We start from the raw sequence: 11,888 nt of genomic DNA, 5'->3' as shown, positions 1-11,888 counted from the left end.
TTAGAGGCCAGCAGTGAACTAAACATTGATTGAGCATATTTGGGTGAGTAGGACCAAGTATAAACCCATAGGCATATATACATGTTTACATACAAGTTTATATATGTCTATGATAAAACCTACAGTAAACATTATCTTAAAACAGGAAGTAGTATTTGAGAAAATCAAATATCCTTGCATACAGACCATGTGTCTATTTTATGGGGCACACGGAAGGCATAAATGAAAGACGGCCACCTTATCACTCAACAATTGATAGACCCACTTTTAAAATCCACAACCAAGATTAGTTAGTATGTGTGACTAGGTAAAATATAAAAAAAAAGTGAAGACAAAGTACAAGTGAATTTGAGTGTTAATGTACAAGAATAATTTCTATATGAAAATAATACATAAATACACTTACCAGAAAATTCAAAATATTAAGCAGATGTTGAGAAAAATCTTGTGTAGTCTCAAAAAAGTGTAATGTTTACATAACATACACAATTTTTCTTCTGTTTTATTGATTGATAAACATTGAAATGATATACTACATTGAGAACAATGTGCAATTGTGACCGCAATTTAACTCCATGTATGGTGTTGCTTTACATTCCTCGGTCAGTAGGAGTCACTGCAGTTTAACTAAAACTAATATTCATAATATGAAGGCAAACTAAACATAACTTTGATGAGATAAGAGTTTTGGTACAGATGATGATAAAAACCACAACATTTGAGATATGGTCAATGATATTTAATTGCCATATTTCACTCTTATGATGTCGGTTTTACAGAAAGATTTTGATGTTAGAGTTTGACAGTTTGAACACTTACACAAGTTCATGAATACAATGGGCATCTTTACTCAAATTCAGCAGCAAGGCAGAACTGCCATAATGTCACTGGCCATCAATGAGCTAAGAGTGCACACAGTTTTTCATGGCATAGCTACCAACTGAAAAAAATATTTGATTTGCATCCACAATAACCTCATAACTGTACTCTGAGAAACACCATTTCTCAAAAGTAAAAATCTCTTTATTCAGGCTATGATGGCTATCCATACCAAGCAACATAAATAACAGTGTTAAATGGCACATCATTGGACTAACAAACAAAAATAGTATATTTTACCAATATTTTTTCTCTTCAAAATGTCTTGTGTACAGCAACATTACGCAGTGAGGAAAGAACACTTTTACTTGGCAGATAATGTACCTATACCACATATGCACATATACCAGTACATATAATAACGGTGACATCAGATCATTGCATGGCCAGTGAAGATAAGGATTATGGGCATCAGGCTCTGTGCTTCAAATGACTCAAAATGACATAAAAGGGCAAACAACTCTGAACACATCTCTTCAAAGTCATCACAAGTTACGCACTCTTTGAAGGACGAGGCAGCACCAGCTTCAGTCCAATATCAACTACAAAGGAAGGCATATAAGAGAGAGGAATCCAGATAAGCTTGGCATCCCAGCCGGCGCTGTATCGGGTGCGTGGGTATGCTGCAGTCAGAGCGTGCTCCATGCAGCTGGTCACCTTGGTGAGATCAGAGTCGCAGATAGCGTTCATGATCAAACGCTGGACCTTGATGTCTGGAAAGGAGAATCACATATTGTGAATCAACAATTAAATTTTTATACTTGATGTAAAAATTTAAGCTATATTGAACCAGTTTCTTGATAATGGCAAGTCATGTTTTAAAGAGCCTTTTTAAAACCTTAATTTGATTGGTCTCTCTCTTGATTGGCTGATATATTTTAGGCAGACTTATTAAAAAGATAAGTGAAAGTATTCTTGGATTGGGATTTTCAATGAGAAAATATATTAATAAATCTAAAATCTAAACACATCTTTTAAAGCAGTTACTTTTTATGGAAAATTATATTTTTATTATGACCTTAAAGCTTATACTATCATTTAAAACTATCAGAATTAGTAACATAGTTGAGCTTTTTTTCTTAAAATCAAATTGCAATGAACACAAAGAAGGACAGTTGATACAACTGATTTTAAGACACATTTCAGATAGTGTTTAGCATAATAAAAGGCTTTTATGTTGAAATGATAACCAAGTCTCCCGTACTTACACTTGTCCAGGTACTTGTCTCCATAGCTGGCTTTTACTTCAGGGGTGAGCTGGTTCCACAGGCGATGCAGCTCCCTCTCGATGGGGTCGAGGCTGGTCACGGCTGTCTTGAAAAACCCTGGCTCAATGATGCAAACTTTGATTCCAAAGTGATTAATATCTCTCCTGAGAACAGAGAGGTCATTTACATTACCACTTTGTAGTTTTTTCCCCTTTCGATGTCAACAACAGAGCTTCACATATGTTCAAGTATCACTTTTTAACACGTAACCCATACAGAGCTTTTATAAACTACATTTCATTTTTCATTATTAGTTAATAAACATTTGACATGTACTCTACAGTTTAGCAATAAGCCAATAATAATGCCGTTACAGTAACTTCTTTGATGATTGAATCAGTATTCTTGTTTCTCACCTTAGGCAGTCAGAGAAAGACTCCACTGCAAACTTGGAGATGCAGTATCCACCACCGTTTGCAGCTACCCTACCCAGCACTGATGCAACATTTACAATACGGCCATGAGCCTTTTTGATGAGTGGCAGGAAGGTTATTGTCATGCCAATCACTCCATTCATGTTTACTTTCAGTGTGCTGTGGAAATCCTCCACTTTCATCCACTCTGAAGGGCCCATGGGTAACGAACGTCCCGCATTGTTCACAATACCCCAAAGTCCTACACAGAGGAAAAAACCATACAACAACCATGAATATATTAGACATGTTACATGTGACGAACTAAGAGTCCTATATTTAACTAGTGCATGCCGTTTCTTACCTTTATCACCAACCTCCTTCTTGGTCCACTCCATGGCCTTCTGGATGCTGTCCTGACTGGTCACATCCAGTTGAACAGTCTTCAGATGAGGCCCAGCCACTCGTTTCAGATCATCAGCTCCCTTCTCTGTGAGGCAGCCAGCCAGCACACGGAAACCTCTACGGTCGAGCTTCTTACACAGAAGGTTTCCAAACCCAGTGTCACATCCAGTCACAAAGACGTACTTGTTAGTGAAGTCCTCAATCTCCAGGCTGTCTCTATACAGCCACCCGAGAATCCACAACACTACGAAGGTGGCAGCTATGTACGACCAGGCATTTTCCCTAAAAGAGGAGAGGCATTAGAGTATGGAGCAAGAAGGATTCAGAGATGTGCTTTCAGGCCTAAGTTAAAAGAAAAAATGTAGATCGGCATTGGGATTTCTTACCCTAAAAGATCGTAGATAAACTGCATATCCATGTTGCCTTCCGTCTGTTTTTGGTCAGCTTGTCGGAAAAACATGCTGTACAAAAGTCAAACCATGTTTTCAGGGAATGGAATGAAAATTGGAAATACACTAAATCAGAGGTCTTCAACAGGGGGTCCGCGGAGGTACTGCAGGGGGGTCGCATAATCTTTGGTTGATAGACAATTTTTAATTTTTAATTTTTTTTTTAAACAGTTTTTTCTCACAAATTGTGTGCAAACGTGTGCCATCCACAGATGGTTTGAGGATTCATTGTCCTATCTACATGTATGTTTAAAGTTAAAATCTGTGGATTATTTGAATAGCTCAGTGTTGTATGCAAGATGTTTGTTTATAAATGGCAGTGGCACGGCCACCCTGTACCTTGCACATGTTTAAAATAAAAACATGAATATATTAACCTGTGTATTATTTGAATAGCTTAGTATTGAATGTACAATAACAGAGTAGCTATGTTTATACACGGCACTAGGCCCCGTTAAATATAAAACACAATTGTATGCCATATAAATAGTAGGGGGGTCCCTGCTCCAACTGTCCATCAGTTTGGGGGTCCCTGGCCTGAAAAACATTGAAGACCCCTGCACTAAATATTTTCAGAATTTCCCGATAACCAAATCCCAGCTTTATTTCATAATATTGTGCTGTTTTATTGAGGCATTGTAGTGTTCTTTTAAACATTCTTGACAACTACTGAAAACAATGTCTTTTTTGACTAAGGGCCTCAATAAAAGAAGTGCTTGTAATGCAGAACTGTTTTGGCTGCTTTGGGCACATGAGAAATCTTTGGATAATACTCTTAAGGAAGAAAGAAAGGCATTTGTGAGGGAGACAGACGTAAGCGGGCAGTGTTACATTGTTTTGAGGTAAAATTTTAATGCCCAGAATAGAGCTGCTTAGGCTGCTTACTGCTGAAAGCCAATTAGTTTGCAGGCTTATTAATAAGTAAAACAACAAAAAAAACCTCTGTAGGTACCTAAAATATCAACATTTGGGCTGAAAACTAAAATATAACACTATTGACATAAGTGATACATTAGTTTAACTGTAAATTATGCAGTGAGATTTAAAGTTGAGAATTATGATATATTTTTATTTGTAAACACTTTCCACATCAACAGTTTTCAAACATCTATAATGTTTCCAGTTTTTATCAATTTATTTCAAAGCACTTTGTCCTGAGAGGGACCCAAATGGCATAAATGATAATAAATTAACTGCCCTGTGAATATTAAACTATGCCAACAAAAACGGGAAAATCCTATTACTTTCAAGGGAAACTTACTTTTTTCAGTAATTACGAAATTTGTTCACATACAGTTTCCCTACAGCACTGTCTGTAAGATAATGTTTGCAGCCTAATAGCCAAACTTTTGTTGCTTTGCTGTCACCCTTGAATCCAGTTCATTAAATACCAGCTTGATAGTGAATATCTGTTGAAGCAGTGCCAGTCTTCCATCTGTCAAAGCACACCTTACCTTCTAACTCTTTCTTTTTTACCCTCAACATAGTTTTAATCTTTTAGCTGAGTTTTTTTCCCAACACTTTCCAGTAACAAATTGGTTTACAGAAAGATAATGACTCGGTTTACTGAAAGAAAAGATTCGAAGGCTTCAAATAATGAAGCAGGACCAGCTCAGTCTGCACACTTTGACAACATCAGGATGGTTTGGAATGAATCAGACAAAGTGGTGAAAGGAAATCAAAACAGTTGGGGCTTCTGTAGGAACTGTTTGTATTAATTATCAATGCTTATCAATTGTAACGAGATACTGTATACTGAATAAAAGAGTGATTTTTTACAAACATTACAAGGATTAATCAGTGAAAAAGAATGTACACAACATGCATGAAAATAAAATAACAGAGTAGGTAATTCAGTTGTGAGACCAACCACTAATCGTATTTCTTACCTTTTTCTCTTTTTTTTACAAGTGATGGAACTCAACAAGTTATCCGTCCTCTTCCCTTTCCCTTTCTGGTTATTCTTCTGTCTTAGCTCGAGGAGGCTGACCAAAGAGAAGCTTTATCCCAGTGGTTTATCCCTTAAGACAAGTCCGTGATAAGTAATCCCCATTCCGTAACCATCTGATTTGTGTGTTGAAGAAAAAAACGTGATGGAAAACAAAACCCCAAAGAATTTTCTGTCCAATTGGCATTCAGAAAACGTTCTTTTTTTTTTTTTAAAGATATTCAAAAACTAACTTTATATGGATGAAACTACATCCTGTACGTTTCAAGTGGTTGCCAAGAAAGGTGAAAACCTATTTTTAGAGCCTGGTAGTTCACATGGTATGGTCATAAGTACTTTATGTTTTAAGAGTGTTAAAACAAAGTTATGATAATCCCACATGCAAAAGCCTTTTGTACCCTTAAACCCATCCGTAGAGTCTAAAAGGCTCACTGTTCACGAATTATATCAGTTTTCCAGCTCAAAAAAAATACATGCTGTACTCTATAACTGGTTATATTTTTGATGCTGTCAAGGCACAAGAGATGCTGCAGCAAACAAGACTTCACCATTGTGCTGTACGTTGTGTTGTTGCTTATCAATGCTATTTCCAACAAAACCTTGAAACAAGAAATAATATAGTCTCAAACTTAAAAAGTCTTTATGAACTAGATCTTGAAAATGTTAAAACAAATTTACAAATGAAGACTAACAAAGGCATCTAGTCAATCAATGGTGTGATGGTTTAAAAGTGCAATTAATTCCCAAATATGCTTTTAATTATGTGAGTGAACTTAGCATCCACATGCACTGTGACGTATCCTTAACGTCATACATTCCATGGATTGTCCAATCACTTTAACCCAATATTTATCCAGTTATTGTATTTACTGGTTCACTTGGAGTTTTGTTGTAAAACCTAAGCCATCAGCCAAACCCACAAAGCTTCTTAGTGTCTAAAGATATTTCTCAAACACTATACTGCAGCACGGACTCATCTCCTGTTCGTCGTTAACATTCCATTTTTGCTTGCTCACTACTGAAGTGGTTTAAACATCATGACAAGACAATCGCTCTCCAGCTCCCCATTTTGAAATGTGGTTCCTAATGGAAATATTTTGGATTTCTTTGCATTTATTTTTCATATATGATGTGATCAATTATCATAAACTGTTTAATAAGAAAAAAAAGACAATGCCATTTTTTACACCTTTATTAAAAACAATGTTCCATTAATAAATGGCAACAATAAAAACATCACAATTCTTACTGCAGGCGCAGGCGTGCGATGCATAAACACAGACAAGCACAATGCAGGTTTGAGCTGTTGAAAACAAAGCTGTCCCACTAAAAGCTTTTAAAGTGGTAGTTCTGACAAAAAAAACATATGACTCCTTAAACTGGCCACACATCTTTACATGCAACATTTATCTTTTTCCCCCTGTTCAGTGACTGATTACAAATGAGCAAAAGTAACTCTTACATTAGGACATCTCTACAAACAAAATGTTAGATCTTGCACTGATGCATCTCCAGCACTACTGCGAGCTCACTCTGATCAGCACTGTTGCTGTCATAACTTCCACCAGTGAAGCATGTCTGTAATTTATTGTCTAACAGCACAGACTGTTGATATTCTTCTGAGCAAAGTGTGAGCCTCGGTCCACAAAGAGGGGCGAGCAAATGAGCGATGGGGTTGCTTTGCTGTTACAACTCAACTGGACTTTATTCATTTTTTAATCCACTGTATCCTGTCACAGCTGTAAATGTCCCCACATACAGACTTGCTTATGAGCAAGTGGACTGAAGCTGCCCCTTGTGTACATACTCCAGAGCTGTGGCGATTGTCCTCATGTCCATCTCAATACTGCGGGCCCAGTTTTCCACATCTCCAATTTCCTGTTTGAAAGAGAAAGAGAGAGAAAATTTAAGTGGTCATTACCTTGAATAATTCCCAACCTAACTAATCATAAGCCCCTTTCACACTGCGACCCGCTACCTTAGCGGGTCCAAATTGCACCTTCGACCCGCGTCGAGCAATGTGAACGCTTGGCGTGTCAGGGTGACCCGTGTCGCCTGAAGCAGAGTTCAGGGGGCGTTGCCTAGTGGCAGAGCGTCACACGAAACACATAAAATGCTGGGCGTGTACAATGACGTAGGCACAAGCCATGCGTCGGAGGTAGGGTGAAATACACCTGTCTGCATCAAATTTTTCAAACAAACGATGGCGGGACACCTTGAGAACTCATTTTTGCAATGCAGTTCATGGAGATGTTACTTTACGGTGCGTCTTGCTGCGTGGGAAACCGCGCTCTCCCATCTTTCTCACCAGCCCTTCCAGCAGAGGTCCATCTTTCACCGTCCCGGACATGTGGCGGTAAATAACGTCCTCTGCTCGGAGGCTGAGGAGCTCGCGGACCTCCTTGTCTCCCCAGTTGGCCATATTAAAAAATGTCTCGAACTTGATGTAGGCTAAAACAGAGTAAAACTTGTCCTCACCTGTCGCTGTTGTTCTGAATCAGCTGTCCATTCTGTCTTTTAAACTCCTCACGTCACGCCCACGTCCGACCCGCGTCGATTGTGTTCACATCAAACTCGGCTCGGCAAAAAGACTAGGGTCCGACGCGGGTCGAAAGGCGAGTCGAGTTGACGCGGCAGCCCGGGTCGGCAGTGTGAACACAACAGCGGACACGCTAAATTCGCGAATTAAACGCGGGTTATTCGGCAGTGTGAAAGGGGCTATAGAGAGCAGCTTTAAGTCCCGTTACACGCAAAATGTATTTCTGGATATTTTTCATATCCACCCACAGGAGAATGAAGGTTTCTCTTTGTACAGTCCCTGCCTAAAGTCCACCATACACTGTGCAATCATTGGCATCCCCAGAAGGAAGATGACCAACATGAAAGAATCTTTGATTGGGGCAAAAATATTGTACTCAGCGAGACAGGTTTGAAGATCACTGCTGTAACAATCATGCGACCAAAGACATCCAGGAAACAATTTCTGACAGTGTCAGAACAACTTACATCGACAAACCAACCAATAGCCAACTATGATTCAGCAGCTGTTGTCATCACTGTACTAAGCAAACATCAAACAGGAGGTCATAGCCAAGTTCACTAGAAGTCTGTTGCAGTGTGGCCTGCAGTGCACTCATGAGATGGCTAAAATCGTACAGTGCATAGCCGCCTAAAAACATGTTTGTGAAAGCTTGAGAGGCCAATCACGATCCAGCGTGTCCCTTACATAAGTGTGATGTGCAAACTTGTAACCTTTAGTGCATTTACACAGAAAAACACTGTGAGAAGACGTGTGTACAGTTGTTAACATCTGAAACAAACATTTTGGCATGTTTTGTTTTTTAATTAGAAATCCAAACACTTTTTTTTTTAATAAAAAAATAAATAAAGCAACACACGTTATTATAACAAGCAATGCAAATTCAAACATCTTAGAATTTGAGGAGATTGTTTAAGGCTTCCAAGCATTCCTGGCAGACCATGTTAAGATGATGTAAGCTTTATGATTTTGAAATGAATAGGAACTCATTTGAGAATATATTTGACCACCTGTCAAATGCATTCAGATCTAAGAGCTGTGTCAAGGTCCCTGAATGGTTTAATCTGCTCTTGGTAAACCAAATAAAGCAATTGTACTGGGCTCTGATGAGTCTGCCCTTTGCAATGAGACTGGTGTGGTGATACCATCTTTCATCTTAAAAAGGTGCATAATAGGACGAGACAGATAGCATTGTTGAAACTGCAATAAGCTATTTTTCTTTTTTCAGACAAGTGTGAGGTTACATGTGCTGAGAGGGTTCTGCCCTATATGCAATTTATTATATCATATGTATAGTATGTTGTATTTAGTCCAACAGTATTGAAAGGAGACTGGACATTATTTAGAGGATATACTTATCCTACAAACAGAGGCATTAAATGAGGTCTGATGCTGTAAACTTGTAGATTACGTCAGAGATATTCCTCAATTGAGAAAAAATAGATAATAAGGTATAAGGTTTCTACTATAAGACACTTCGATGTGTTGTAACCTACCTTTAAGGCCTGATTGAAGCCTTCCACCATACTGATCCACTGAGCAGTTTGCTTGGAGAACTGGCTTGCCTGCACTTGGAGAGTCTTCACCTCATGGTCCAGTTTGCGTTGATTTACATATGCCTGGGCAACACTTGGAGAAAACAAACACATCAATAAGCTTCACACCTTTTTATATGCATGTAAGATGTAATTATGTATTATATCACCACTGTGTCATATAGGGATGAATTTGTGTTTGATAGTCCAGTATCTTAGGACTAAAAATGCAGCCTCTCAAAATCTAACCATGCCACTAAAGGATTTTGGTTATAATCTTTTTCATAAAGGAACAACAAAACAATGGTCTTTACATTCCACTCACACTCTTTAAGCTGATTGTCTTGGTTTCTTCACATCGTTCACAATGGCAGCAATCTCAACAAACTATTTGTGTTACACATCAGGCCAGTTCTGTTCAGCCAGGAATGGATTGCTTCATTTCACTGCCTCAGAGACATGTGTAGTGAGTCTGAAACCCACTGGATACAGCTTTACTGAGATCTGTTGAGGAACAATCATATCTGGACAATCTATACGGGTAATGTGCCCCCGCAAAAACAGTGTCTGAGGCAAGCTTGTTCAGGTGGAACGGGTGGGCATGTATGTCAGACAGCTAATGCTGTAAACATTTTCTTTACAGATCTTCACAATTATTCATTAGAAAGACTCAAGATGGTCTTCCTTACTGCACAATTAAAAGTTGTGATTGTGAGCATACAGGCTGTAGTTCAGAGGTCATTGTTTCCTTTAGAGAAGGAGATTTGCAAATCAGTAACATGCTGACAGAAGAGGAGGAAGCCGGCAACATCAGGTGAATCACACCTGGGCCTGTACTACATTGCGGGGATTGCAGCTAAATTAGGTAATTTCAAGTATAACTGTGGGTTTTCAGATTCATGACAGCGGTTTATTTCTTTACCGAGGTGTATCATCATAGCAACTTATTTGAAAAACTACCCTGCCCTGGAACAATTATATTCCAGATAAGAGGTCATCACATCAAAAGGACAGTCTCCTGAGCAAAAACGAAAGAGACACGGGTGTGTGGCTGGTCAGAGTAAGATGAAACTTCTTCATGAAAGATATCTCAGCAGAGCAAAAAATGTTTATCTCAAATGGTGAGTTACTACTCTAAAGTTTGTTCTTGTTGGCTGTCTAATTTTGAAAAGGGAAATTAAAACAAACAAAGGATTTTCTTGTTGTTTTCTCCTTTTCGTTCTCTTAACTTCAGACTGGTTTCTCCTGATTGCGTTCAAATATATCACTGTATGTTCATTGTTTAAGACATCCAGCTTATACATTGTTTAAATAATTATTTAACTTAGGGAAAAAATGACATATATTACAACCTTGACTACATCAAAAAGATGAACTTGCATCATAATCAGATGTACTTGCACCATGATGTCGACAGGGCAGTGCAATGTATATATATTCTTTTAACTTACAGAGTCTTATTCTATTTAGCCAGTAACCTGGCTTTAGAGTTTTCAGCCTTAATGACACAGTATACATTTAAATTTGTTGTGGTTGACACAGATTATGGTCTGCTCTGAGAAGGATGGGGGTCTAGATCAATGTTTGTGACTGCTCATCTAATGTCCGTATGTCTCGATATTCTCAAGGATTTAACTTTGTTCCTGTAACAGGGTAAACTTGGCATCATTATGCTAAATATTACCATGGTAGTTATTGCATAAAATTCTCTAAAACTGACTAGAATAAGATTTAGTGCAATTACAATCTGACCTAATTTCCTCCTGGAGGTTTTTAAATTATGATTTGTTGTCATTATACAATTTAGTCAATTTTTTTTATTTTTTTTATTGTACTACAAGAGCTGGTTCATCTTTTATAGTTTAGGCAAAGTGTTAGAATGCAGGCATAAAAGTTGTGGGAAATGTATCTTTCTCCGAAACAAACTTATCTCACATACAGCGCTAAAATAAAATGAAACTATTGAGAAGTTAACGTAGATGACTGAATAATTGAAGCTTGGGTTTAATAATTGAGGCTCGGGTTATCATCGGGTTCAACAGATCACATTTCCGAATACTCCTGGACATCAATTGAACTGTGACAGACTCGGAGATTTTTCATACCCAACGTTGAGGTGGTCTACCAGGGCTTCCGTCAGACAAGTGGCAGCAGCAATCGCCTCACGTCTGCGTCTCTCTGTGCAAGAAACACCAGGAACCCATCATGAGCCAGACTGTATAGTCATGCAGCGGCCTCATATGTTAGAGCTGTGTTTTTAGCATCTGTTAGCATCATAGCGAGCCAACTATCAGCTCTCACCCACCTTGCAGCTCTTTCCGCTCATTTTGCTTCGCCTGGTGTTCCTTCAGTAGACGAGACAACATCTTGTTTCAGTAGTCGCTGTGTCTGAGCCACAAATGTCTGTTCATATGAACAATAACAGGCCATTCATCAGATGGACATGTCAGCTTGCTGGCAACGACGACGACGGACTGCTGTTGTCACGAGACCAAGCTCGAGGATGTCAGGA

General features: G+C 38.5%; 2 protein-coding genes across 2 annotated transcripts; both read right to left on the bottom strand.

The window, feature by feature from the left end:
* Positions 1–1,371: 1,371 nt before the first annotated feature.
* On the bottom strand, positions 1,372–3,323 carry rdh5 (retinol dehydrogenase 5 (11-cis/9-cis)). The gene is made up of 5 exons (XM_075460655.1): positions 3,292–3,323; positions 2,865–3,187; positions 2,504–2,762; positions 2,088–2,251; positions 1,372–1,592 (listed from the first exon to the last, which is right to left on the bottom strand). The coding sequence occupies exons 1-5, from the start codon at positions 3,321–3,323 to the stop codon at positions 1,372–1,374; spliced, it is 999 nt and encodes a 332-aa protein (XP_075316770.1).
* Positions 3,324–6,478: 3,155 nt separating this feature from the next.
* On the bottom strand, positions 6,479–11,874 carry bloc1s1 (biogenesis of lysosomal organelles complex-1, subunit 1). The gene is made up of 4 exons (XM_075461535.1): positions 11,682–11,874; positions 11,482–11,554; positions 9,338–9,470; positions 6,479–7,180 (listed from the first exon to the last, which is right to left on the bottom strand). The coding sequence occupies exons 1-4, from the start codon at positions 11,740–11,742 to the stop codon at positions 7,070–7,072; spliced, it is 378 nt and encodes a 125-aa protein (XP_075317650.1). The 5' UTR covers positions 11,743–11,874; the 3' UTR covers positions 6,479–7,069.
* Positions 11,875–11,888: the final 14 nt, after the last annotated feature.

Source organism: Odontesthes bonariensis, chromosome 3 (assembly GCF_027942865.1).
Source record: "Odontesthes bonariensis isolate fOdoBon6 chromosome 3, fOdoBon6.hap1, whole genome shotgun sequence".
Taxonomy (NCBI): domain Eukaryota; kingdom Metazoa; phylum Chordata; class Actinopteri; order Atheriniformes; family Atherinopsidae; genus Odontesthes; species Odontesthes bonariensis.
Note: the sequence above shows the minus strand (reverse complement) of the source record. Positions and strands in the feature narration are given on the sequence as shown.